Source organism: Vicugna pacos, chromosome 15 (genome assembly GCF_048564905.1).
Source record: "Vicugna pacos chromosome 15, VicPac4, whole genome shotgun sequence".
NCBI lineage: Eukaryota > Metazoa > Chordata > Mammalia > Artiodactyla > Camelidae > Vicugna > Vicugna pacos.
In genome coordinates this window covers 8,993,957-9,021,794 of record NC_133001.1, presented here as the reverse complement: position 1 = coordinate 9,021,794, position 27,838 = coordinate 8,993,957, and the positions used below count along the sequence as shown (strand labels likewise).

The window sequence follows — 27,838 nt, the reverse complement described above, 5'->3', positions numbered from 1 at the left end:
ATCACTGCAAGAAGATCCCAAAGGTTATACAAAACATAAAGGAACTTTAATATCCAAATAGTCAGGGCAACGAATACTGGATAGTGACCCATTAAGTAGGAACCACTCTGGGTTCTTTACAGTACCAGATGTATTTTAAAGTAAAATCTGAATGCATCTTGCAGAGAATGAAATCATTTTTAAAACTTTAATTTCCTTACCTGATAACTAGTGACAGTTTGATTTTTAGACTGTAAATTTTTAAATGATTTGTTTTAACACTAAGAGTTAAGATTTAAAGCAAAGTTGGCAATGTTCCTGAAATGTGAATTTGTTCAGTAGTAAACCTTTGAGTAATACTACTTTCTTCTTAAAAAGTAGTCATGTACATTTTAAGATTTGTGCAATAAGAAAATATTGGCTAATAAAAAGTGTTAATACTTGAAAACAGTCAAAATGAAAGAAAAACTATACTTTTGCTTAGATTATTTATGCCCAAATAATTTATCCTGCAGTCCATCCATAGATGTATAGGACATAAGATATTTTTGAGTAAGAGGAAAATAATGAGGGTCCTAAAATAGGAACATAAACCAGAAGAATCTAAAAACAGCATCCTGTTATTTTATTTTTTTGAGTATTTCATTTAAGATGCTTTTGGTTGCATGCCCTGATCTGTAGAAGTTAACAAGGAAATAAAATTTCCAAGTGTTGAAAAAATTTACTCATCTTCCATAAAGCAACTTTTAATGTATTAACACTTAAAATACACAGTGACTTAATGAAACATCAGTACAACTGCATAGAATTGAGCTCCAGAGAATTATACACTTAGGAACTGTCTTTCCTGGGCTCTGGTTTACAAGAGTCTTGGCTTAAAGACCAGCTTAGAGTCATTTGCTCCTACCTGGAAGATACAGGCCAGGGAACTCTTAAGATTTCACAGGCCTTCTATTCCTAAATAAAATGCTAGGAGCTCTCGGAAGGTCTTAAAAAAACAATCAGCCATCCAAATATGTATACTGAGGACCCTTCCCCTTTGTGAGTCAGAGAGTTTGTGACTTTCACTGAAAACAAAACAAAACAAAATCTCCCACAACTCTTCTAAGAGACTGCAAAATGTACTAGAAATTTCAAAACTAGAACAATGCCATCAAAGATTAAACCTCTTAATGCTCGGAGCCACCCCAAAATAATAAAATTGGGAACTCCAGGAAAACAGGTACCAAAAGAATCAAAGTAATGATTGCACTGAGGACTCTCCTCTTTGAAGGCTGTTTAAGGAGGTAGGATTTCAAGGGTTTTTTTGTTTATCTTTTGGCCTCTGAACATTTAAAAAAATGTTTTGCCCGGCTGGTCATTCAGGCACACTTTGGAGTTCACAGTGAACCCCAAGCCTGACATAAGGATATTCTACAGTTTCATAGCTATCATTTGTACATATTAAGTTGATTTACTCTTTTTGAGTAAATATAACTAGAAAATGGCAAATTAATATATTCATTTACATACAACTTTGTGTCTCAAAATTCTTGAAAAACAAGAGCAGATGATTTTGTATTCAAAGACTACCAAAGTGTGTACTTGATATTCACATGCAAACAAAACTTTATAAATCTCCTGTCAACTCTGCATGATGCCTTTAAGGAGGAAATGACAAAGTTTGCTAACTGTGCAAAATACTAAATTGCTAAGACATTTTACATAATGAAATAACACATGTAAATGTAGAACTTGACACATGAAATTAACATGGGTTCATAAGAACTTATCACATTTCAGAGATTTTCTTTAGTAACAAGTTTTTGTTTTTATATTTCCTGGTACACAGTGAAGTTTATCACAGAAGATAAAAACCCTTTTAAACAAATTCAACAGGGAATTCTTGAGGCACCTTCTCATATAAAACACAAGATGAATGCAATTATCAATCCATCTGAGAAAAGTTTTCAACCTAACTGAACATCATTTTTCCCAGTTATACTTTACAGAACTTTAATAAGGCAAGACAAATTTATGAAAAAATGTAGATACAAAAATGTTGTAAACTAATAATTTATATTAAAAAACCCCAAAGGGAAAACAGTGGAGATGGGACAGTTTAAACAATGTCTTTTTCAAAACAAAACAAAACAAAACAAAAAAACTCTAAAACAGAATTGTGCATAAGCTGAAGATTACAAAAAACTTCTAGACTCTGCACAGTTTTGGTTTTTCTTTTTTCTAACATCTTTATATTACATGTTTTAAATCACATCAGGAATGCAAACTAGAACTGCACACTACTTCAGTGGAAAAAAGTTCAACATTGTGCAATTTTCTGCCTCAATTTTAAAAAAGTGGCAGCAATCCCTGCATTTGTATTTGAAACAAGGATCTGAGAAACTTTATCAAAAAAGGTAATGAAGGCAAAAATTGGCAGACATCCAGCATTTTGTTTCTTTTTAAAACAATGTGGATGGTAAGTAATTTCATGATTAAAAAATGAATCTTTTAAATAAATACATTGTATCTGACATTTGCACTGACTGATTTGATAAATCTTTAAGTAAACAACGGCTTTACTACACTTCCTGTAGCCTCAAGCCACTGGCTTTAGATTCTGGAGTCCTTTTTCACTGGGTTTCATACCCTGCCACTCGATACCCTGCAGGCTGATTAGGCATCATGCTGCCATTCTGCCCTGGAGGCGGCTGCACTCCATAATTTGGTCCCATCCACGGTGCAGAAGACTGTGTCTGACTGGTGGAGAATGTGAAAGAAGAGGGGAAGGGAAATCCACCGATTAACAAATGACACACATAGGGAAATACCCTTTTTCTTAAGCCCAGATATAAGAATAATTGTTATGCCAGGAAAAGCAAAGGCAAAAGTTTTTCTTTTAAAAATAAGCATCCTCATAGCTTTAATTTGTACAGTTTAATTTTGTTAGTTTAATTATAGCTAAGAAATTGCTCTTAATCTATAAACATTTATTCTCTTTGAACTCAGAAAAAAACTAATCTCTAATCCCAGAAAAGAAAAGTGTCTATCTGGGGTTGGCCATATATTGAACAAGCCAGTACCTGAAAGAAATCTGATCATCTAGTATGATAAGGACTTGTACTTACTTATATTACTCAAAGAAGAAATTAAAATAATTATTAACATATGTAAGGTCACACATTTTTTCAACATTACAAGATTCCTTTTAAATAAAAACTGCAAAGTGTTTTTTTAAATTTCCAGTTTGTTTTTCAGAAATTTAACTAAAACTGCATAATTCAGTATATATAAAGAAGCTTCCATATAACAATGTATGAATAAACCTTTTTGCACAGAAAAAAAGCATAATGAATAAAGCAACTAGCATCAAAGTAACTGTATCCAAGAATAGCTAATACCATTAGTCACATACAAAGCTTAGCAACTATTAAGTTCTTATTTTCTTAAATATAGTTGATTAATTACCAAGCATTACCAAAATTCTTGTAACACTGGTTATAATTCAAGGCAACGTATTTCTAGGCAAATCAAAAAAATTTCTTTTCAATTTATTTATTATTGTGTTATTTAATTATTTTATTTTGGCAGGGGGTGGAGGAGGTAATTAGGTTTATTTATTTTTAGAGGAGGTACTGGGGAGTGAACCCAGAACCTCATGCATGCTAAGTATGTGCTCTACCACTTGAGCTATACCTTCCACCCCTAGGCAAATTTTTAAAGACAAACACTTAAAACTGTAAAGCAGAAACCTCTAAGTCCTTCAAAGGCTATAGTTTAGACAGAGGGCCACATTGCCTACTAATTACTTAAAATCTCTTCCTAAGTTCTTGACATTTTCAAAAGCTAATAATAAAGGAAAAGAACAATTATGCTTACTTAAATCCCTGCTGATTCCACGCCTGGCCATACATTCCATAGGCAGGTACTTGCCAACCATTAGGCATATACTGGCCAATTTGCTGTGCATTTCCATACCACTGGCCCCACTGGCCGTAAGCTTGTGGATAGCCAATTTGATTCTGCTATTAAGTAAAATTATAACACATAATTTAATATTATTTGAAGTTAGAGGTACATACACAGTCCTAATTTACCACAAATATAGAGCCATAACACATAGGGCCATCATTACAAGTAAAATTAAAGGATAAACAAGTTTATAAAGTCACTGGTTAAAAAAGAAAAAAGTGAGGTTATACTGCTTTAACTCTACACGAGGCTCTAAATAGCATACTCTTTTTAAGGCAGTAAGTAATGCCCTAGGGATAAATATGAAACTCAATATAATGTTTAAATGTCTTGTAACCTATCCACGACTGTTTCCTTTAGGTAGGGAAGAGATAAAGATTACTTATTCCTATACACAATTTACATAAGAAACATATAGTTTAGGATTTTATTCCTCCTATCTTGGTGCTCCATTTACAATTTCCTCATAGAAATCTTTGTGGGATCAAGTCTGAATCAGTAAAAGCTCCCTGGAAAAACAAAGGCAGCAAAATCTGGAAGAAAATACCAAGGTTCTAGATATATTTATGGCTTCTATTTCCCACTGAACCAAGCATGCTTGTGAGTTCTCCAAATAGCACGTGAATAAATCTACCAAGTATTAGAAAAATTTAATACCCTGTTAGGTTTGTTGGAGCATTTTAAAATCCTCTCTGTGAGCATAGGTCAATTGAGGCGGTCACATTCATCATGTCACCACTGCCATCCATGAACCACCACTCTGGAACTATAATACATGTAGGAAGAGCCCTTATATACTATGATTTTAGCTAGAAACATTACTAAGGATTATCAGCAATTTCATTGAAAAATACCTATTCGCCCAGCAACTACTTGGCAAAGTCAAGAACCCTCTCACCTGTTGCACGGGATTTATCATATCAAGAGTCTCTTTGCCCCAGTAGCATTTCACAACATGGCCTTCAATGGTAGTGCCGTTAACAGAAACAATCGCATGTGCTGCACTTTCATGGGAATTGAACCTATTGGAAGTAATATTAAGAATTAGCAATATAAACCGTTTAAAATACTTATGAATAAAATCTATTTTAAAAAGCCAAACTGAGCCTGAGGTAAAACAGGCAGTTTATATAAAAGAACCAATAAAATGGCGTATTTTTGTTGCTATTTTTTCCCCAAAGATCTTGTAGTTCTGGAGAAAACTTTTTTTTTTTAATAGAGAATGTTTTATTTGCCTTGTGTTGCAAGGAGGGAGCTATTAAAAAAGTGGCAAATATGATAAATGCTAGAGAAATCTCTATTTCTTTAAAACCAAAGTAAATTTTAAAGGAAACCACTAAGTTAAATGTTTAAAAATGATTTGAGGGCAAAAGTTTTTTTTTTTTTTATTTAAAAAACCACCCCTACCGAACAAATGAATATCCTTTATCTGGAAAGACTCGAATTTCCATTATTTGTCCAAATGGTGAAAAAGTCTGACGCATCAGTTGTTCTGTTAGACAAAAACAAAAACAAACCACACTAAATTATATTAAAATCCTAAAAATATTAAGCCTTTCAATTAAAAAATTAATCTCAAAATGCCACACAGATAAAGCCCTCGTACCTGTTAGCCCAGAAGTGACACCTCCACAATATACAGTACAGTTGCTTGGACTAGACTGATTTACGACCTCATCATATGATAGCTGTTTGGTGTTTGCTAGGAAGAGAAAGTTTAATATTCTTAATTCATTAAATAAAATGTTCAGAGAGAGGAAAGCAACATTAACTACACTACTGTAATGGTAATATTTACCTTGATCAAAACGCTTATTTAATACATATTACATTTGATTGATTAAACATTCCCCAAGAATGTCTAAAAAATTACTCAGTATTCTCTATTTAATAGGAGACTTTAGAGATATTATTTGTTATTTATAATTACAAAAATGAAAACTAAGTACATTTTTGAATAGTAGTCTTGATTTGCTTCTCATCTATTTCTGCAATAAGTCTCCGGGAACAGCTCTAACACTTAAAATCTAGCGTATTCTCCAAAATTCCACATTTCCTTTTCTTCTCCAATACACCTACACTCATATGTACTCTTTGGAGCTGGAGGCTTTCGGGTTGCCCAGTTAGTTCTGATTTGTCTTCCACCAAGCCACTGGCCACCCATCTGTTGAATGGCGTTTTCAGCATCCTGTTCCGCACAACATTAGAAATGACAAAGAAGCCACCATTAGTTGATGTTAAACAACTGTTAGCAGTAGAGAAAACTCATGGTTGCTTTTCACAAATGTTTTTTCAATGAAAATGCTTTGTAAAATATACAACATATAACCATTTTCCTAAAATACAATGGTGTTTTAAAATTGTCTTTTACTTCAAAATCAGACTCTGGGAATGTTAATCACCTGAAAAACTCCAGAGCCCCAAAGCCCTTATGACACAGCCATTATAAAGTTCATGTAACAAATCAGACTACTATGGGTGAAAAATCTCACTTTATACAACCCAACAAGTTTTTAATGACAGTATTTGGTTTGTCATTCATCCCACAAGTAAATACTGAACAGCTATCACATTCTAGACAGCAGGTTAAGTGCTAGGGAAACAGTGGTGGATGAGGTAGACATGGTCTCTGCTGCCACGGAGCTTATGTTCTTTTGGGGGGACAAACAAAGTAATTGTAAATGGTGGTAAATGCTAGGACAGAAACAAAAGGCTCAGAGAGACAGACTACCCATGCTGAGACATGGGCATGGGGATCTACTTCTGTCTGAAATGACATTTAAGACGAACTTGAGAGGAACAGGAGCTAGAAAAGTGTTCCAGCCAGAGGGAAAAGCACGGCAAGGTGTGTGTTAAGGCAGGAAAGGGTTTGGTACGCATCTAGATGCAGCAGGCAAAAGAAGACTAGTTTCACTGGAACCTTGTCTGCAAAAAGGAAAGGTGCCACAGGAACAAACTGAAAATTTTAAGTAAGAGATTATCATGATCTGATTTGTTGTAAGAAGGCCATTTTTAGCGCTAGGAGGAAAACAGTATGGGAAGATGCGTAGTAAAAGGAAAAAGACATTTTATAAGACTAATGCAATATCCTGATTTAAAAAAAAAATGCTAGTGGCCAGGACTAGTGCAGTAGCAGCGGATGTAAAGAAGAGTCAACAGAACTGGGAGATGGGGGAGTGCACAGTAAGTAAAGGAGGAGAAGGCAGAGGTAACTTCAAGGTCCCTGATTGGACAGTAGGGAGGATAGTGCTAGCATTCATGGAAATGAGAAGACTGGAAGGGAGGAGGGGAACAGGTCTGAGGAAGAAACAAAGACCTCCATTGACACAATAAGTTTGAGACATCTGTAAGACATCCAAACGAAAAGCATTTGTTAGTAAATGTGAAGTAAATCCAGCTAGGGATATAAAATTCAGTCATGAAGAAAGACTAGAGAGAAAAAAAAAGCATCCCAGAACAGCAAAATTTGAAAACTGGGTAAAGGAGAAATCACTAGCTAAGGTGACTAAGGAGCAGCCAGTGATGAAGGAAGAAACCCACAAAAATGAACTGTGACAGAGCCAAGGAAGCAGAAATCAAGAGGCAAACTTGAAAAGAACAGTGTTGGTACAGAGCAAGAACAAAAGTCAGCTTACAGTGTACTGAGAAGTAAATGCGGTGCTGCTTTGGTCTGGAAGTGTGAAGATGCGGGCTTAACCTAGCAAAAGAACAGGGAAATTCAAGTCTAAAAGCCATTCTTGAGACATAAAAAGGAAACGCATATACTTAAAAAGAAACAAATACTGCTTACTACACTAACTAGTCTGAATTCTGTAAGACGTTTAATTACTGTTGTGGGTTGAACTGTATCCCTTAAACTGATACGAAGTTCTGTCTACCTGGTCCTATAACTGTGAATGTGACCTTATTTGGAAATAGGGTCTTGGCAGATATGTTAAGACGAGGTCATATGGGTTAGGGTGGGCCCTTATAAGAAGCGCTGTTATAAGAAGAGAAGCTGATGTGGTGACATACAGAGGGAAGAGGGCCATGTGAAGAGGAAGGCAGAGATTGGAGTGAGGCAGCTACAAGCCAAGGATACCAAGGACTGCCAGCTACCACAAGGAACTAAGAGGGAAGCAAGGATTCTTCCATAGATAGCCTTCAGAAGGAACAAGGCCATGATGACCCCTTGGTTTTGGACTGCTATCCTCCAGAACGTCAAGAAAGTTTAAGTTTCTGTTGTTGTAAGTCACTCAGCTACTTTGATACAGCAGCCTTAGGAAACAGTTACAACTACTTGTTCACAGAAGCAGCAAAAACATTTTAATGGAGTGTGTGTGTACTGTTGTGAACAGGAGATGAAGAAGTGGAAGCACAGGCAAACAGCTCCTTTGAGAAGTTTGATTCTGAATTACAACAGAAAAATGCAGATACAGATAGGGAAGGGATGTGGGGTAAAGTGTGGTTTTTAATGAGACACTAGAACATGTTTTTTGGTTGAATGGAACAGTCCAGTGAAGAGGAAAAGACTGCTGACCCAGGACAAAAGAACAGAGTACACATAATTTTACTCCATTTACAGAAAATGTTTGGAACAGGGAAATCTATACAGACAGAAAGTAGATTAATACTTGTTCAGGGCTGAGGGGAGACAGTGTAAAAGAAAAAAGATTGTGACTGCTAATGAGTATGTAGTTTCTTTTTAGGGAGACGAAAATATTCCAAAATTTTGGTGATAGCTGCATAACTTTGTGAATATTCTAAAAACTAATGAACCATTTCGTACACCTGAAATGAGTGGATTTCATGGTATATGAATTGTATCTCAATAAAGCTTTGGTGGAAAAAAAAAAGAATAAGCACACGATTTAAAGTCCTAGAAAAGGCCAGAGCAGTAGGACCCCAATCGTAAGTGATTTGGTCTTTCACAGGAAGGGCCTTTCTTACTCTGTAATAGGAGGAACAAGGCGGTGAATGCATTTTATGCAGGTTTGGCAGTTGAAAGCTGAGGGAATTCCTCTATATGACAGCTTCTATTTTCTTGGTTGAAGCATAAGGTTGTCAGCTCAGGGTGGTGGTGGAGAAAAGAGGGATATTTAAGGAGATCAAGAGGGGCATGAAACAGTTATTAAAGAACAGGAAATCAAATTTACTAGAGAAACATAGGTTTGCAAAGATAATATCATGTCCTTATATAACGTGTGTGACCATTAAACTAGAAGCAAAACCCATTGACTCAGTTTTTCTCTAGCAACATTCAGTTACTTCAGAGTAAGCAGAAAAGCTATGTTGAACCAATATTGTAGTTTGCCTAGCACACACAACCCGGGAAGAGGCAAGGGAGTCGGGGGTAACTGAAGTCAGGGACGTGGCATTTTGCAACACCTGCCAATCACATATCACAAATTTATAGACACAGAAATATAAATTTAGAAAAATTAAATTAAATCATTTACTCAAAGTTACACCTATCATATGATGGTTGTCAGGATTACAATCCAACTCTGGCTGACCTTCATACTAAATATGCATTAAATAGTGACTTTCATATAGCAGGGGTGTATATTCCATAATCTCAAGTGGTAAAAAATGAGTCCCCAGCCCACCCAAAGCCCCCAACCTACCTCCCCCAAGCAGCACATAACACTAAAACCCTACTCATCAGTCCTTTAAGGAACTCACACTAATTGTGGCTATCAGCTCACTGTATGACGTATTGTTCTACCTTTCCGAAATACTATGCTGTGATTAACAGTAAAGCTTCAAGCAGCAGCTACACTCCGGTAGTTTTTATTTTCTCATTTTGTAATTGGTAGATGGGACTTGTACATAGGAGAGCTTTTACTTTTTCACCTCTCAATATGCTTTATCAGTTGCAACTTTTCTTTTAATATATGAAATTTTCCTGATCTCTCAGGCCAACCTACTTTCTTAGAAGACATTTTCACTTCATGAGAGGAGGATGACAGCTATGCTGTGTAACACATTTAAACAATCAGACTGCAAGATGTGATGTTACTGTGCAAATAGCTGACATACAATTGCAGTGCATTCTACCTTCTTTTGCCTTAATTTACAAGCCACGTAAACATCTTTAGGGCACATTTTTTATATGAAAAGTAAAATTTGGGCAAAATGATTGCAAACTGTTATAACAAATATCTGGACAGTACGAGTTCATAGGGAGGAATAACTAGACATTAGTTTCAGTGTAAGCAGACACAGGAACTAGAAAAAAAACAAGATTTGACACTATTTGGCATAACAGCAAACATGTATTTTTTAAAAAAACTCAGAACATGGGGAAGGGAATAGCTCAAGCAGTAGAGCCCATGCTTAGCATGCACAAGGTCCTGGTTTCAATCCCCAGTACCTCCTCCAAACAAATAAAATAAACCAAGGTACCTCCCTTCCCCCCAAGAAAACTTAAAAAAATAGTTGGGGGGGACCTCAGAGGGAAATGGCACAATAAATGATGTTCATAAATTTGACCTGAAATCATCAAATCAACGATACAGTACCTATTTCAAATACTTCATTTATTAAAGTAAGAAAATCTCTTCTAGAATACATTTCAAAAAAATTTAATGGCTCATTCTAAGGCACTCTTACACAGAAAAATACAGCATTTTTGTACTTATCATCAGCAAACAACAGTCATAATACAGAGGCAATACAATAAAATCTAGGGCTAATGAAACCTCAGTGTGCACTCTAAGACTAGTGCATGTAAGTCCTCCCATCATCCACCCCTGTATTTTTGGAAGTGTGATATCTCTTGGAACTTTGTGTTATCACAGTAAAAAAGTTAAATTCTTTATCTGAGTTTATACTATATTTACAAGGTTCAAGCTTCAACCAGTATAGTATAGTGAGAAGCTTCCTGCCCTGCTGCCCAGCTGCCTAACTCTCATTACCCATGCCTAAACAGGAGACCCTACAACAAGTTTCTTGTTTATTCCTGCAAGGGGAAAAGAAAACATGCACACACACACAAATATATGCTCCCCACCTCCTTTTTTTATAATATAAATGAGCTTTTTCACCTGACAGTATATCATAGGAATCTTCCCATAATGAGTATGTAACAGAGCTTCCTCATTCTTTTTTTTTTTTTAAAACAACAGCACAGTATTACGTTGTATGGAGAACATACCAAGGATTTTATCCAGATGTCACCCTAAATACGAGCTCTTTCCTTCTTTATACCCTACTCTTACCTCTCATTTGACAAATGCACTATCCTTCCTTTTCTCTGCAAAACCCAGAAATTTCAAGTCCATGCAAATTGGTGTTCAGTAATGTTTGCTGAGTCAAATGATGAGACATTTTCAAATACATTAATATACAATAAAGAAGTCCTCACCCACTGGAGCATTTAATTACTTTTAAAATAGCAAGGCCCACAGGCAGCATGACAGCTTCAAGTCTGATCATAAAAGGTCAAAGAGTGGGCAGTGGTCCAATTCCTGGGAATCCCACCCCTTCCCCAGGGTAGCTAGAAATGGTCCATTTCTTGGCAAGTGAAGGTGCCGAGCCCATAAAAACTGGTAACACCGTGCCTCTTGGCCTCTGTAGCTCCCTCGTCTTCGGGGATGCCCCGTACTGTCTATGGCGTGTGTACCCACTTTTACTTTAACCTGAGCACCCAACTCCCATACTCGTGGCCTTTCTCTTGGCTTCTGAAATAGCCTACACTCTATACAGTATATATCTCTCTAGATAAATATGTCTTTACTCAAAAAAACAAAAATACTAGAGTATAAAACAGGGAGATAATGAATTAAATATATAAATGAGATATTCAGTTATCTACCTCTGGCTGATGATTTTAAACACCTCTACTTTCTATATTCTGAAAACACTGTATCAGTAATTTGCATGCATCAGGTGCTAAATAAATGTTGACTAAATGACCAAACGGGAGAAAGACGATGTCCTCTAGTAAGGGTATACATTATCAGTGAAATGACAAATGGCAGATGAAAGAAATGACTAATAGTTGAAACAGAATGTTTATGCTTTACTCTCAAAGCACTGTTCATGCACTTTTTATCGAGCTCACCCATTTGTTGAAAAAGGAGACAAAGCCATATCCCTTAGACTTTCCTGTTGCCATGTCTTTTACCACTCGGGCATCTCTGAAATCAGAAACAATCAGAGGTTTAGGTTTGCAAACTCTTCTCTGGATATCAAGTGAGAATTTCACACACAACTCATTTTCATGTTTCATCTTCATTAAAATGAACCTTTAATGTAAATTCACCTTTTACTCTATAAAATTTATCATGTATTAGCAAATGAGGCTTAATTTTATAAACATGCAAATCAGTAACTTCTTAAATATACATGTATACAATGTACAGAAACTGCCTCTCACTTCAAAAAGTTTTAAAATTTTAAAATATTAAGCATGGTCAAAGCAGCTATTCACATGAATTACTTAACCAGTATAAAGTTCACAGGCACACTAAATGAATGGCTTTCTTTAACCATGCAATTATAATTTGCTACTTGACACTATATACTACCTAATCATTAAAAAATTAAAATAGAAAACTGGAAACTAAAAGAATGAAAAAGCTGTATATTCCCTAAATTAATTAAAGTATTTTATTTTCTCATATCAGTTCACCCCCCCTTTTGGACTATGGGTAAATTTTGAGAACTTGACATTTTTCAGAAATGTTAAATCATTGAAGAAAAACACTAGACACACACTTTAGTTTTAAACTATATAAGAAAAGATTTTATACTGAATTCTAAAATAGCAATCATATAAGATTGATTGGAAACTAAAAGATATAAAAGTAAAATTGTAAAAAGTCAGAAAGTAAAAAAGCACGCCAACATTTATCCACTGTGAACCGTAGCTTGTAGTTAGCCAGGGCAATTCTGTCCATTCTTCAGAGATACTCTGCAAAATAACCAGAGCCCTATTATTTGAGATTGAGTAAAAAACCCAGCCATGATAGCTAAAACTCCATACCTCAAAAAATTGGACTCAAATTGTGCTTCACAGGCAATCTGCTTTTAAGTTAGCCAGGTATGTCACAATGCTTGTTCTCTCAGGACACATGAACAAAACAGGCACTTTCACAACAAAAACCCAAGTCAGAAAGCCATGCAATATAATTTTATATTAAAAGTATACATAAGCATATTTTGATCAATTTAGGAGTGATATTACTAAGTTTAGGGTCAAAATGACAAAGAGGTGATGGTGAAAGGGGAAAACTAATGCAAGTCACTTCTCAATATGTAAAAATACTTATTAAAATGATCTGTATGGTACACATGCATTTAATTTGTAACTGATTGACTTCTATACCAGTATTTGTTAGACTACCCTAAACTCAAGGAACAGGAAGAGTTTAAACTGTATGAATTAGGGAAAGAAAGTACTGTATTTTTATAGCAAATATTTTAATAGGCCATCATTTACTACACATTTTTTATAAACCAAGCACTGTTGTAGGATCTTCGAGAGAATATCTGACTATCACGAGAACCTTTAAATATAAAGTTATGAACTTATCTTCTTTAACACCAACAACAAAATCAGGAAAAGATGCTACCAATTGAAAATGGTTCTTTCAAATTTAGAAACACTAACTCCTTGCGTAGCCTAAGGCTCAGACATTATACATTACCTTGACTGAAAATTATAAAACTTACAGGTCTTACCAAGGAAGAAAATAACACATAAATCAATAATTATAGTTGACGATAAAAAAATCTACAGACTATAATTATGATACCACCAACATATTCAACAAAAAGAAATTACTGATCCATGATTAAAAAGTAATGAAATCACTAAAATTTAAACGCCACTTAACTTAAACTCATCAATTATTAAACAATCTTTATCTAATCTCAAACTAAAATTCCCATGTTTTCAGAAAAGCTACTTCAATCAAAATCAAAGTATTTAATGAAATAGCTAACTAATCTGTTAAAATGTTAGAAAAGCTTTTTCTTCTTAAAGTTAAATTTCAGGAAATGTTAGCCTTGAACTATATTTAATTCTTACTTATTTCTGAAAGGATTCCCTAAGGAAGAAGCAGCAAAGATCTAGATCAGAGTTCTTTAATCCTTTGATACAGTGACCACTCTGAAAATAGGATAAAACTTACAGGAAACTCCACACCAAAATCAAAACAAGCACAGAACTTTGCACAGAGATTTACAGAGCCTTTGAAAGGCCAAAGGTTAAGACCTTCCAGTCTAGATATTTAAAAGCAAGCTAACCATCATCAAAACCCTAAGACAGATTAAAAGGAACAATCAAGAAATTAGAACTTTAGTCTCCTAATCAGTTCCCACAAAGAAAAATTTCACCTAAAAGTAGAGTCCATTTAAACACCCTAATTGTGCAACTGCCTTTAACGTTAGCCCCTTACTTATAGTCATCCCTTGCTCACTATGCATTTCATCCTCCTACCAATGAACTCTAAACTCTTCCAATGAAAACTCTCAAAATTCAACACCGATACTACGGCATTTACTTTCCAGTCTCCTTCTCATCTCATTTCTGCTGTTGGTCTGGTCTGTTCATCAAACCAAAACAAAGCTAGCAGTTCCTTTTTATCACGCTTCTAGCTGGAACAACAATAATAAAGCAACCAGTAACCCCCCAAATTTTTGTTTTTCTAAATATAACAATTACTTCTAAGAAAGTGTAGTAATCAATGTATTATTTTTACTCTATTATATGGCATGCTTTTCAAAACATTAAAGTTCTTTTATGATCAATCTGCCTTTATGAGCTATTTACAAAAGGCCTAAACTGTATGATTAATAAAAAATGCAAGCAAGACAGTGCTTCACAAAATACTAAAAGGCATTATTATTATTGTTAACAGCAACAACAACAAAAGGGTAGATACCTGGGAATTAATATTCAATAACTGCTTTTAGGGTTAAATTGTTAAGGTTTCTTTTTGTTAAAATATATTAACAGAAAATGCATGGTATCATAGAAGAGCCAAAGGGTCTAAATTCCTTAGTGAGAGCACAACTTTACTAAAGATCATGACCAAGCTAGCAAGACACTCATACAAGAAACAGTATGCACAATAGCAAATTTGTCTCTTAAAAGCTAATGCTCACTGAAAAATAATTTCAAGAGAACTGAAGACCAAAGATTTATATATCAGTGGGAAAACAATCTTTGGCTGTTAACTGCTTGAATTAATTGCTAAACAATGTATTTATTCAAGTGGATACAATACATTACATTCAGGTGTTAAAATTAATGTCCAAAATTCACAACAGATTTTCAAATTACTTCTACATAAGATTGTTTCTAATGAAAAGCATTTTAAATTTATCTTCTGCTACTTACGATATTCTTCCAAATGGTGCAAAAGCAGCTTTTATATCTTCAGTTGTAATTTCTGGACTGAGATCACCAACAAAGACATGGAAATGATCTTATAAGGGGAAGGAAGGGGAAGTGAAAAGAAAAATAAAATTTTAGAATTTAAAAAAATACTAAAATCTATTCAATAAAGTATTCTTAAATTAATTTATGGATTATAGTAAAGTATAAGTAAAACACTATTCTATATCTAGACAAATCCTATCAATTTTAAACATAATGAATCAAAGTGACAATACAGGGAAGATTCTCCTAAAGACTGTGATATATCTAATGGAAAACTGACAACTACATTTCTATTTACAGCCAATTATCATATTGGTCTAAGAAAATAAACTAATAATCTATAACAAGTTTTGAAAAAAATTAATGACTTAATTACTATTCTAATAATAGTCATTTACATTTATTCAGTTTACCACTATATTAAATCTGTACCAATTAAAATAGTGGTAATATGAGTTATGTAGACTAGATTTGCCTCAGTTAAGACAATTTACTGAACCTAGCTACACGATATACTTGGCTTAACCGTATTTTGTGAAGAACAATCAAAGAAATACCTTGCATTGCAACAGTTTGATGTTAAAGTATTTGACAGTTTTCTCAAAAGCCAACAGTTTTGGTTGCCCAGACATTACACCATTCAGTTTATGTGAATCCATGTGCAAGTGAACTAAGACTGAAGGCAACAGAATGAAAACAGTAATCCCTTCACTTTATATCAGAGCCATTAAAAAAGCATTGGAGAGAAATAACGATCCCATATGTGAAGTTTTTTTTTTTTAAAAGACAATGCTCAAAAAAGGAAACACTTTAAAAATACAATAGTTGGATCAACACTTTAAATGGACACATAGATTAATTTTGACAAAGTATATTTGGAAAGAAAAGTTACCCCTACTTGGCAGGCCATAAGCAACATATTGGGTTGCCATTTGGGAAACACAGTTTCAGGAGCAACTCAAGCAATCGGACAATCGGAAGATCTGGGTGTTAAGCACAGACTGTGACCTCAAGGAAGCAGGGTATCTTGCCCTTCAGTGGTGAAAGTATTTCTAAGACATCAGCTGCTACCACAGGGGGGGGTCAGAGAACTTACAATAGCACCAAAATTGTGGACAAGCCACACTTGGTTAACACTGGGAAAAGGGGGAAAAATATTGCCAGAGACAAATAGAAATACGACTCCCTCCCTCCCCGCTCCCCCCAGCATCAAACAAAAAAATTTCAGGTGGTTAGTGAATACCCTTTCAAGAGATTTCATTTTATGTTTAAGAAGATACAATTACCTTGTGAACGCTGTGTGCTGACAACGGTACTACCTGATGACAAAGATTAGATTTGTTCTTAAATTTATTAACACAAACATATTCAATCATATCTTAGGATAACGATCAAAACATTACTGCAAACGTATGATGTTTATATGCTTTACAATAAAACTACTGTGTACAATAAAAACAAACGTTCAAAGAGTACAAAATATACTTACTGCTTGTATCTTTCTTTTGACTGCTGGGGGTTGTTGCCCAATTCACTTTGACTTCCTAAAAAAATTTTTCTACATTTATACTCCATAAAAATAAAGCTTAGAATCAGATATTGTAAGATTTGCATCTATGAATACACAGGTAAATGTTGAAGATGAAGCATTCAAAGGGATATCAGTTCTGGTCAAAATTTCAACACTTATTTTTTAATGGATACTTAGGCAAATAATGTTAACAAATCCTAACCTTTCATACTTCTCTATTAACATTCAACTACCCTTCCTATCTATAGTACCAATAATTTTTTCCTTTTATTCTTCCCCATTAGCATCCAATGTTACTAGATGTTTCATCCAAGATTGATTAATGCAACAAATAGTATTTACCACGTGCAAAGTGACATGAAGAATACTAACATAAACATGCCTCTAAAAGTTTTATCCCATCTTTTTAGTATTAACTTTGATCCTTTTCTGCAAAGCAAATACAGGTCTTCTAAAAAGGAAACAGAACTGTATACATCTTAGAATTTTTCAGCGCAAGTCACCTTCTTTAATAATGATAGCTTACCTTACCCATTATCTTCCGCCCATTCATAGCAGCTAGTGCTGCAGCTGCGTGACGATGCTCATAAAACTCCACAAAACAGTATGGATCATTTCCAGCTGTCTATTGAAGAAGAAACATAAAACCCAATTTTAAGTTTCATACTCCCATTATCTTAAAATTACACAAACTTTTATACATCTCAGTTATCATGCCATGGAGAATGAAGGGTCTGTTCTGCAAGTGTTTAGATAAGGAAGTAAACACTTAAAAATATACTATTTTATAGAAAGCTATCTTCTTCAACAACTTATACTATACTATATAAAATTTAATCTTTTTATTAATGATTAAGTGTCTTAATTAACCTTCTTAAACCTGTTACTAAAACATAAGTAAACAGGCTCTGAAAACTGAAAAGGTCCTCTGGTAAGTAAAGTTTTAGAACAGGTTTTAGAATGTGGACTTTCTAACACAAAAATTTTTGGTGCTTTGAAAAATTCTCTGCTCTTTTCTGCTAGTGTTTCAATTAGCTGAGGTTTCATGACAGAGGAAGCCTGGATGTTTTCTTATAAATTAAAGAAGCAGAAAAAACACCCAGTATTTTATACTTGTCAGTGCAAAATACTATATGATTTTATAGTCCATTTTAAAATTCTTTCCATAATCTCTCAAGCAGAATTGTGAAAAAGAAACTAATTCAAAAGATTAGAATGATAATAGAATAAAGAAATATACTATTTTGTTTCAAGTACAATTAATAGTTTAAAAAAGTCACTGGCAATGATTGAGAAGAATTTTGGAGCAAGAAGGCAACCACAAAATCGATGACACTGAAATTATCCACTATTTTATTTTAAAAACATTAAAGAATATGAAAATGTTTTAAAAACTGTTTAATTCAAACTAATGCTAAACTTAACGAGAATTCTATTACCAAGATCAATGTTAAGCATCAGAATGTAGTTAGAGAAGTAGCTCATACCTAAGAATAGGGCAATCCAATAAATAAGAATGCTTATTTTACTTCGTTTATACCCAGAAAAAAACTATACATTTTAATTTTTAAAATTTAAAATTTTTTTTCTGGGGAGGGAGGTAATTAGGTTTATTTATTTATCTTTGGAGGAGGTACTGGGATTGAACCCAGGACCGTCTGCATGCTAAGCACCCGGGCTACCACTAGAGCTATACCCTCTCCCAAAACCATACTTTTCAGATTTAAAAAAATCTAAGCCTATATATTTTTAGACTTTGTGCTATAGGGAGTATAAAATTCACACATACAAACATCAGTCCAACAGTATGAACAGACTGGGATTTAGACTTTAATAATAACGACAGGAAGAAGAAGGAGGAGGAGGAGGGGGAGGAAGATAGTTAATCTGAGCTTCTGAGTGACCAAAATCCAAAATTTAGACAAAGTGGCAGAGGCTAACCTAGCTAGTCCGTTCTGTAGGTCTAGCAGTCATTAACATTTTGCCTAGCGACCTTTACCAGGCAAGCATCTAGAATGATCCAGACATGGAGAGAACAGCAGCCTATAGACCAATGGAGAGGATATAGATCAATCTGGGTTTACACCCTTGCTTTGTCTCATTTCTGTATATGATAAGTGGGAATAATATTTGCTTAATGATGTTTCTATTAAGCATTTGTGATAATGCATTAGCATTAAAACAACTAACAGGAAGTAAGCATTCCATAAATGCTATGAGTAAGACAAGGGAGGAGATGAAGGAAGAACTGGTTTTAAATTCTCCGTCATTTTCCCCTGTCCTTCCCTCTCATCTTTCTCTGTGGGTACAGGGATCTTTTCTTCTTTGTCCAAAAGCATACAGATATTAAATGTGGTTAAGAAAACACTGTAGGGGGAGGGTATAGCTCAAGTAATAGAGTGTATGCATGAGGTCCTGCGTTCAATCCCCGATGCCGCCACTGAAAATAAATAAATGAATAAAATTACCCCCCCAACCAAAAACAACAAACAAAAAACACTTTAGAAGAGTGTGAAGGACAAAAACATTTGTTGAATCCATTTATATTATATGTAGGTGACCCTGCCACACTAGGACAAAGGTTTGACATTTTAAAATCCAAGACAACAAACTGAAGCCAATTGGCAAAACAATTACTCTTAAAAATACCACATAAAAAGACTTAAGTTGGAATAAACAGAAGAGAAAGTAGCAGATACAGATATACAAATATATTACTTTTTCCTGGAGAAAAGAAAACCAAAAGTTTACACAAAGGAGAGACCAAAGATGAAAGAATTATTCATTAACACTGTCTTTCTCATCAAAAGAATTTTAAGTTGTCTTTTTATACATATTATGATTCAGGATTAATACCAATTTGATGAGTGAATTCAATGTTTTTTCTATACATTAAAGTCTGATGAAAACTTGAATCACAACTTTTAAAAATAAAGTTAAAAACACTTTCACACAGTATCAAATGTTTATTTTTTTAACCAAATTTCCCATTTTAATTGCAATAATTGAATTTCTAGATTAGCCAATCAACTGACACCACACATAAAATAAACAATTCTGGTGCCTTGATACATTTTAAAACAAAAGCCCACATATAGCCTTCATCTGGTCTAGAAATGATCAGTTCTATTCTCTTCTTCCTTTATTTAGTAAAATAAATTTAGACTCAGTGGCCGAAACAGATTATTACAAATTTAATAAAATCCCTACAAATTTAGACAGTATGAACTAATTTAAGAGTTCCTGGAAGTAACGAATTTAAATAATGTATTAAAAAAGAAGAAAGTTAACTAAGTAAAATACCCTTACATCCATAATCATTTTGCAGTTTTTACAGGGTCCAATCTGGCTAAAGAGCTGGAGAATTAGAGCTTCTGTCACATCTCTGGAAAGGTTACCAACATATCTGAAACACAAAGAAAAACAATTCACTATTTAAAATTTTCTTTTTTGCATCAGTTCCTAAAGTTGTTTACTAAAAAGTGAATCTGGGGACTCGGTAGATCTTTGCCTTAAACTACACTATTTGGGAACTTACAAAAGTTTGCCAGAACTTCAAAATTTCTTCCAAAACACATGTAAGGTATGTTACTTGCAAATCTATTAGACACTGTTACTAGAGGGGAAGCTAGCGTTTGTCTGTGTTTTCAGTCTAGGTTTTACAAATTAAACCTGTTGCTTGTTTCTTTCTTTCTAGTTTTACTTTAGGAAGATATGCTTAAAATCTCTCAAATGAATCATTAGATATGTAGGACATTTTCTACAATCAATCTTAGAAAGTTCTGCGATTATTTCTACTTCTCCAGTATTACGAAGAACATTAAATTTTCCTCAATTTTTAACTCACATGAGTCTCCTAAAACTGTCCAATTTAAGCATACTTTTGTTTACACTATAAACATATTTTTGAAAAATAACGGGTAAATCACTCATCAGGTGTTGTACATGCTCACAAAGGAATGGGAAATCTTTGAATGAATATCACTCCTCAGTGGAAGTGGAGAGTAAAAGATTCTAGGAGAGACTTTTAACAGATAATGTGAATTAATGACTGAGAAATTTAATTAGGGTAAATAATGTATTATAAGATCCATGACTGGGATGATCCTAATTTTGGGGTGCGGAGGGGAATGATCCTTATTTAAAGAATTTATAAATTAATTTTCAAAATAGGATTCTGAAATGAGGTTACTCCAGACATGTTAGAGTTAGAGGTTTATCACTTCTGAAATCAGAGAATGTAGTCTCCCAACAACTGCAGTTTCTCATTATTTGGCCAAGAATCCTTCAAGGAACGTGATGAAAGGTATGAATTCTCTCTCCAGAAAAATAAACATCTATACATGCCAGAAAGTGTGGACTCAATTACTTCCTTCTATTTACCCATTCAACAGAATATTGAGTGCTTACTGTGAAGGCAGAGGAATAGGTTAAAATGGCAAAGGGAGAGGTGCTGAGTCTTACGGAACAACGAACAATTCCTTCATAGAAAAATGCTAGTCAATAAATGCAGACAGACAGCATTATATTAACAATGGGTAAGCCCTACTTAAATAACTGATTCAGGCAAGAACCATTGATGAATGCAGAACCAGTAGGTGAAATGCTGGTAAGAAAATGGGTATTTGCAGGATGTCAAAGTTATCGCATACATTACTTAATAAGAACTGCAAAGGGAAAACCCTACCTTAGAAGTGAGAGCTTTGGCTGTTTTACTGCTTTGACACAGAGATCAAACTTTAAACCATTTTATGGATAAACGATGAGACACTGCGTGTACAGTATGAATTATACAATATCATCTATAAAGTATTCAAATCAAAAAGGTCTAACTTGAATCTAATTAAGCTTAAATTTGGATCTAAGTTTACAGGATATAGGGCATATAAGTGTCACACAAATCCAGATGTGGGATATTGTATAAGGTGACTTGTTTGACTTCTTCAGAAATTTATTGTCTTAAAAAAAGTTAAAAAAAAAAAGAGGAGTGGAGTGTTTTTGATTAAGAGGGACTTAAAAGACACTGACAACATAATACAATGAGTAATCCTTGACAGAATCCTGGATCAGGGTTGGGGAAAATAGCTTTTTCTTCTAGAACTCTAATTAATAAATGTAGAAGGAATCAGGGAAATTACCATTAAAACACCATAGTAATAATTGCTGCTGGCAAGAATTATTTAAGACACCTCCCTCTACTAAGTGAAGTTTAATTTCTCTCTCCTTGAGTTTGGGCTAGTCTTAGTGATTCAATTCTAACTGAGAGTATGTTGAGAAAAAAAAGTAGTCACTGTACAGCAGAGAAACAGTACTCTTCAAAAGTGTCAGGGTCATAAAAGGTATCTCCTCACAAAGTAAAGAGACATAACAACTAAACACAATGTGGTATCTTGGATTAGATCCTGAAATAGAAAAGCACACTTGTGGCAAGACTCGGGAAACTGGAATAAAACGTGTAGTTAACAGTATTGTACCAATGTTAATTTCTCAGTTTTGATAACTATACTATGTAACTATGGTATAAGATGTTAACATTTAAAGAGAAGCTGGGTGAGGTCAGGTGAGAATTTTGTACTATTTCTGCAACTCTTCTGGGTCTATTCTCACCCTGACTCCTGTGTCTGTAAGAAATCCTCAGGAATGCCATGTCTAGATGAAAAAAAAAAATGGCTCTTTTGAAAATTTAATTCTAACCTCTACTTTGCTAAAGCTAGATAATCTAGTGACAAGCTGACGTATTTATGGAACCTGGATTCTATCATTTACTCTTTGGAAAACTAAGATTTTATCAGAAATATTTTGAGTGATTTACTTAGTTTGAAGATAGCTAATTAAAAAAAAAGCTACTTTAAAAAAGCACTAAGGTTTGTATTGCCTTTACTTTGTTTACTGACTGTGGCCTGCTGTATACTGTAAGGTCCAGGAGCCTTTATCAATTAACTCTACACACAGCTGTTTAGAGAAAAACTCTTCAGGGGGAGTTACACAAACAACTTGCTCTCACATTTTGATACTGTTACAATAAACTACAAGTCATGTATATAATATTTTCATTCTCATTTTTAAATATGTTTCTCTAGTTGTCCCATCCTATTCTGTTTCTGAAGTTAAAGGATTTCTTACTAACAGTATGGATTTAAGTTACATGTGTAGCAGATTTTTTTCACCAAACATCTTCCTTCCTATTTTTAGAGGAATCCTCACCCTATGGGAGAGCCTGACTCCTCACCAGAAGATGAAAACGCTAAATATGGTTATAGTTTCCCTTGCATGTGATCTAGAGTAGGTCAAATGGGAGTTACTAGTCTTGGAACATAGAAGACAAAGATAAGGCTTAAAGAAGCAGAGATTGAATACATCCCACGTCCAGTGAAAGTAGGAGCTGTAATACCAGGTCCTCAGTGGATGTGACAGCAGCAGCCTTTCTGAGATGGTCTGTGGCTTGATTAGGACTGTGAGCCTGACAGCTGTCTCTATTTCCTAAACATTTTCTAAGCCAGTTCCATAACTTTCCTGCAAATTTTGGGAGTATCCAATATCTTTTTAATAAATTCTTTCCATGCTTGAATTTTTTTTTTACAGTATTCTTTTTAGAAAATTCTGACACAAAAATTGACACTGAGCAGTTGCAAGCCAAGATTCCCATCATCATGTCTACTGGGTAACTAAACAAAAATGTCACTGTCTTATATTTATATAGCTTTAATTTTGCAAAATGCCTTTTTTTTTCCAAGAAATTAAAGTATCCCTTTCTAGTGGTTCCACAGACTTCCTGTTAATAGCATGGACTGAAGTATCCCATGATATTTACTATTTCACCCCTGAGATCATGTACCAATCTTGTGCAGAACTGGAAAGTAAAGACAGGAGTAGAAGAGAATTGTTAACGAATGAACTAAAAAAATGTCCTCCTTGGACAACTAAAATATGAATATGAACTGTATATCAGTTAACAATACTCTATGTATGTAATTTCCTTAATATGAAAATTATATTGTGGTTATGTAAAACAATGCCCTTATTTTTAGAAGTATTTAGGCCTGATGTGTCATGATGTCTTCCGAAATGGTTCAGCAAATTTGGCTAACTACTAGCCACTGGTAAATCCACATAAAAGGTCTTCAACATACTATTTTTGTTACTTTTCCACAGGTTTTTAATTTTTCAAAATAAAAAGCTACCTGAGAAGATTCAATGGAAAAAGTCATCAATGCTATTTGAAAATTTGACAGTTCTGGGACAGGATTCCATACCAATTTAATATGTATATTTGAAGATGATATTAAGTTCGAATAGTTATAAAATTGTAATCCAAAACATTTAAAATGTTCATTTTGATTATTACAGCTCTAGAAAACTTAACCTACAAAACAAAATTACAAAGTAGAATGCTGTATTGGGTTTGTTTTGAACCACAATCATTGTACAAATATGCAGAATTTGGTGAGGCCTCTGAAAATCTAAATGAAAAGCATGAATAATCAGGTATTACTCTAATAATAAATTTCTTAATAGTAGAGACTTTTATTTTCATCCATATTATATATCTACTATTTAGAACCCTGCCTGGAATATTTTAAGTGCTCTATAAATATCTGTTAAAGAGATAACTGTACTTTCTCAGAATTACTTTTGATCATTTGCAATTTGCTAGAAAATTAATCCATTTTGCCTGAGTTACTCTAGTTAGGGGTGGAAAGTGTATGTCTCTTACTAATTATGAAATTATGTATATACCAGTAAATGACTGCTGTACATAATACAAACACTGTATTCCAGCATCATAATTTTAATACTATTTAACAACTGTCTACTCTTCACAAAGGAGAGTCTGTTTCATAATAGCTGAAACCCTCTTATTTTATTGGCTAGCACCTCCTTTACTTGGAGATCAGACATGCAGTTGTTTCGTGCTATTCGAGGGGAACTGGTTCCTGGACCTGCCCCCTCCCACTGATACCAAAATGCACAAATACTCGAAGTCTCTTACAGTTAGCCCTCCGTATTCATGGGTTCCACATTCATGGATACGGAGGGCCAAATGTACATAAACCAGTCTCAATGAAAGTATCTAACACTATGCCTGCAAGACTAAAACAGCCATGCTGTCAAGACTGTTCTCCATTTACTTATGTTTTGCAACAAACTAACATTTTAGATGATTAATAATTCCACATTTGTAAATAAATCTTATTGACTTCATTCTCACATCCCACACCCAATCCACTGGCAATTTCTACAGTTCTATTTTGAAAACATATCCACCTCTCACAATATGACTGACCCTTGAATAACAAAGGTTTGAACTGCGCGGGTCCACTTAGACATGCATGGATTTTTTTCCACTAAATATGTACTGTATGATCATGGCTGGTTCAATCCACAGATGCAGAACTACGGATACAGAGGGCTAATTATAAAGTTTTATATGGATTTTTGACTGCTCAAGGGTCAAAGCCCCTAACCCCTGAATTGTTCCAAGAGTCAACTGTATGTTTCCAAAGTACTGTTGACAAGAAACTGAGTACTGGCAATCTCTGACAAGGCAATGCTGAACACTCATTTGTAGCAAAGGGAGGCATTTCCTCTGAGCCATTTAGGTACACAGGCAACAGAAGAATTCAGACCACATCTTACCTTCAAGAATGAATAAAATCTTGACTCACTGCTTGGAATGATACTAGTTTTTAAAACAAATTTACTGACCACTTACCCTGGACCTGACACTGTGTAAAGAACGTATTAAAAGCCCCTGACTTCCAAGGTTATTCAAACAAACATTTTATATTAAAAGTAGAAACATTAGTGGGAAAACTTAGGGATGAGAATCTACTCATACTGAATCAAGGCTGGTCTGATTGGAAGAATGGGAATTTTGGTTGAGAAAGACAGAAGCAAGGGAGGGGATAACAGGAAATGTTAAAGCATGGACTACTTTGGGGAAAAGATTCTTGGATGGGGTATGCTTGTGAAAGATACAAGGCAAAATAAATTTTAAGAGTTAAGAGTTGAGGAGAGTAGACCTGCAGGATGATGAACAATAAGGTTATACGACTTTGGATGAGTTAAATTCTAAGCTTAGCTTTCCCTCAACTGCACAATAGATCCACTTACTGCACAGTTCTGATGAGGATTAAATAAGCTCACAAAGCACTTAACACAGAACATAGCAAATCGTAAGTATTCAAAAAGTATTTGTGGAATAAAACTTTCTTCGTTATTTCTCCTGCAATAGTTGGTCCCCTGTCCCCAAGCTAGTGTTATTTAACTACCAACTTTTGTACATTGGCTTGAGAAAGCTGAAGTTGTCTTCATTACCTGATATACCGAAATTAACATACTGAAAAGGTTAAGTTCCCAGATATTTCTGGCAGTTTCTGAAATTAAAATTTCAAAATAAGAATCTTAAAAAGGTTTCCATAAACTATGGGGCTAATGATTTTTTAGACATAATCTTTCAAAAACAAAGGCCAAGCACTAATTTCCGCATCCTATTAACAGACACTTAAGGTAACAGATTATGAGACAAACTAGCAAAAAGTTTACTTATCTATTAAGAAAACAAGTGTGACTGTATTTCTCATATAGATTACAAACGGAAACTTAGTCATGAAAAAAGTAACTGATTTATATTGTATTTCTTAACAACTGTAGTATCTAGAGTTGCAAAAAGAAACCTACGAGTGTGTTTTTAACGCACAGAGTTCTCGAATTGCCAATATTCCAAGAATAAAAACAAAAAGCTTTGCCCAAAACTCATCGGGCTTTTTTATTCTTTTCGAGAAAAGCCACAAGGGTAGGACCGACAATATTTCGAAAAACAAAGGCGAACGCTGGGGGATGCCACACGACAAAGAAAAGTATCCTTAACTGTGATCATTTAACACTAACTGTACAAATTCTCAGGGGTGACTAACATTAATTAACATTAATTGCTTCATAAAACTCCTCGCTCCTTCACCAACGTGTCAATCACAAAAGTAGCAAGCGATGGTAAAAATGCATTAAATCTACTTCCCCCTGGTCTCTATGTCCCTCCAGGTGAGATTCCTGTTTTTAAAAAGCAGTGTCAAAATCCTTAGGGGGTCGATTTTAGGCCTTCTCATCGGGGGAAGGGGTGGCACAAAAGGAAAATCAAAGAGAAGTTAAAAGAAAAAGAATTTGGCTTTTTTCCAGTTGGCGACTGCGAGAACAAAGTTTACCTCCCTGAAAATTAGTACAAGCACTTTCAAGAGAAAAATTCCTATAACGAGAAGAAAAGGATGAGTTTCAGGAAGGAATCAAAGAGAAATGGAAGGGAGACGGCTGTAAAGATCAAGAGGTTAACCGAGAAGCGGGGGGGAGGGGGAGGAGAGAAGGAAAGCACGGGACAAAAAGGCTCGCCGAGTTCTAAAAAGAGATTTGAATGAAAAAGTCTTTTCTCCAGGCCTAGGACCACGGAGGGCCCAGGGCGAGGCCAAAGGCCAAGCCGTGGTGTACTTAAGGTGTCGGGGCTCAATTAGGGGGTTGAGCCCCCTCTCCCTCCATCTCGTACTCTCACAGCCCGGGTCCCCGGGCATCAGGTGAACGCCAATGAGAGAAACCATGAGACCGCGGCGTCCACGGGGAACAATAGGCTGGGGAGCGCCGCAGAGCCGAAGCCTTGCTCCGGGACCACCACCATCCGCCCCCCTCATCGCTGCCCCAGACTCACAGAGTCTTAGGCATCTCGTCCTCCATGGCTGCTGCGGTCGCGGCGGCGCCTCCGGGTCCAGCTCCCTACCCTTTACTACCTCACAAATCTTTTGAGCCGCTATGGCTACAGAATAGCGGGGTTTCTCGGCTGACTGGAGGTTACCCCGCCTCCTTCTTCGCGGCAATTACACTAAACTGCCCGGCCCAGAGCGAACAATGAAGCCCCCAATACAAGATGGCGGCGAGCCGGGAGCCTTGGAGCAGCCAGGGAAGTGACCTGGGCCGCGCAGGCGCAGAAGAATCTTGCACTTTCAACCTTCGGGCCG

The 27,838-nt window shown here is 35.1% G+C and overlaps 1 protein-coding gene across 10 annotated transcripts; it reads right to left on the bottom strand.

Annotated features, from left to right (window-relative positions):
- Positions 1 to 24: 24 nt before the first annotated feature.
- Positions 25 to 27,838, bottom strand: TIA1 (TIA1 cytotoxic granule associated RNA binding protein). 10 transcript variants are annotated; one of them, XR_004189172.2, is made up of 13 exons: positions 27,532 to 27,837; positions 20,148 to 20,244; positions 17,365 to 17,463; positions 16,797 to 16,851; positions 16,594 to 16,626; positions 15,266 to 15,353; positions 11,981 to 12,056; positions 5,883 to 6,121; positions 5,540 to 5,635; positions 5,341 to 5,425; positions 4,832 to 4,955; positions 3,841 to 3,986; positions 25 to 2,721 (listed from the first exon to the last, which is right to left on the bottom strand). XR_004189172.2 is itself a non-coding variant. In XM_015237066.3 (13 exons), exons 1-13 carry the CDS (start codon positions 27,555 to 27,557, stop codon positions 2,595 to 2,597), a joined length of 1,158 nt encoding a protein of 385 aa, XP_015092552.1. In that variant the 5' UTR covers positions 27,558 to 27,829; the 3' UTR covers positions 25 to 2,594. The 10 variants fall into 10 exon arrangements, 6 of the variants coding, with proteins under 6 accessions (XP_015092552.1, XP_006201616.1, XP_031532359.1 ...); XR_004189173.2 differs by having other exon boundaries at positions 3,841 to 3,983; XM_015237066.3 differs by having other exon boundaries at positions 3,841 to 3,983; positions 6,013 to 6,121; positions 27,532 to 27,829.

Bases quoted from the DNA above. Each gene is read 5' to 3' on its own strand.
- TIA1 (XM_006201554.4), bottom strand. From the start codon at position 27,557: ATGGAGGACGAGATGCCTAAGACTCT. The intron at 5,636-6,012 runs GTAGGTGTATTG...TTCTCTTCCTAG, and splicing joins TCCAAAGAGTACATATGAGT to CAAACACCAAACAGCTATCA. The intron at 3,987-4,831 runs GTGAGAGGGTTC...TTTACTTAATAG, and splicing joins TGATAAATCCCGTGCAACAG to CAGAATCAAATTGGCTATCC.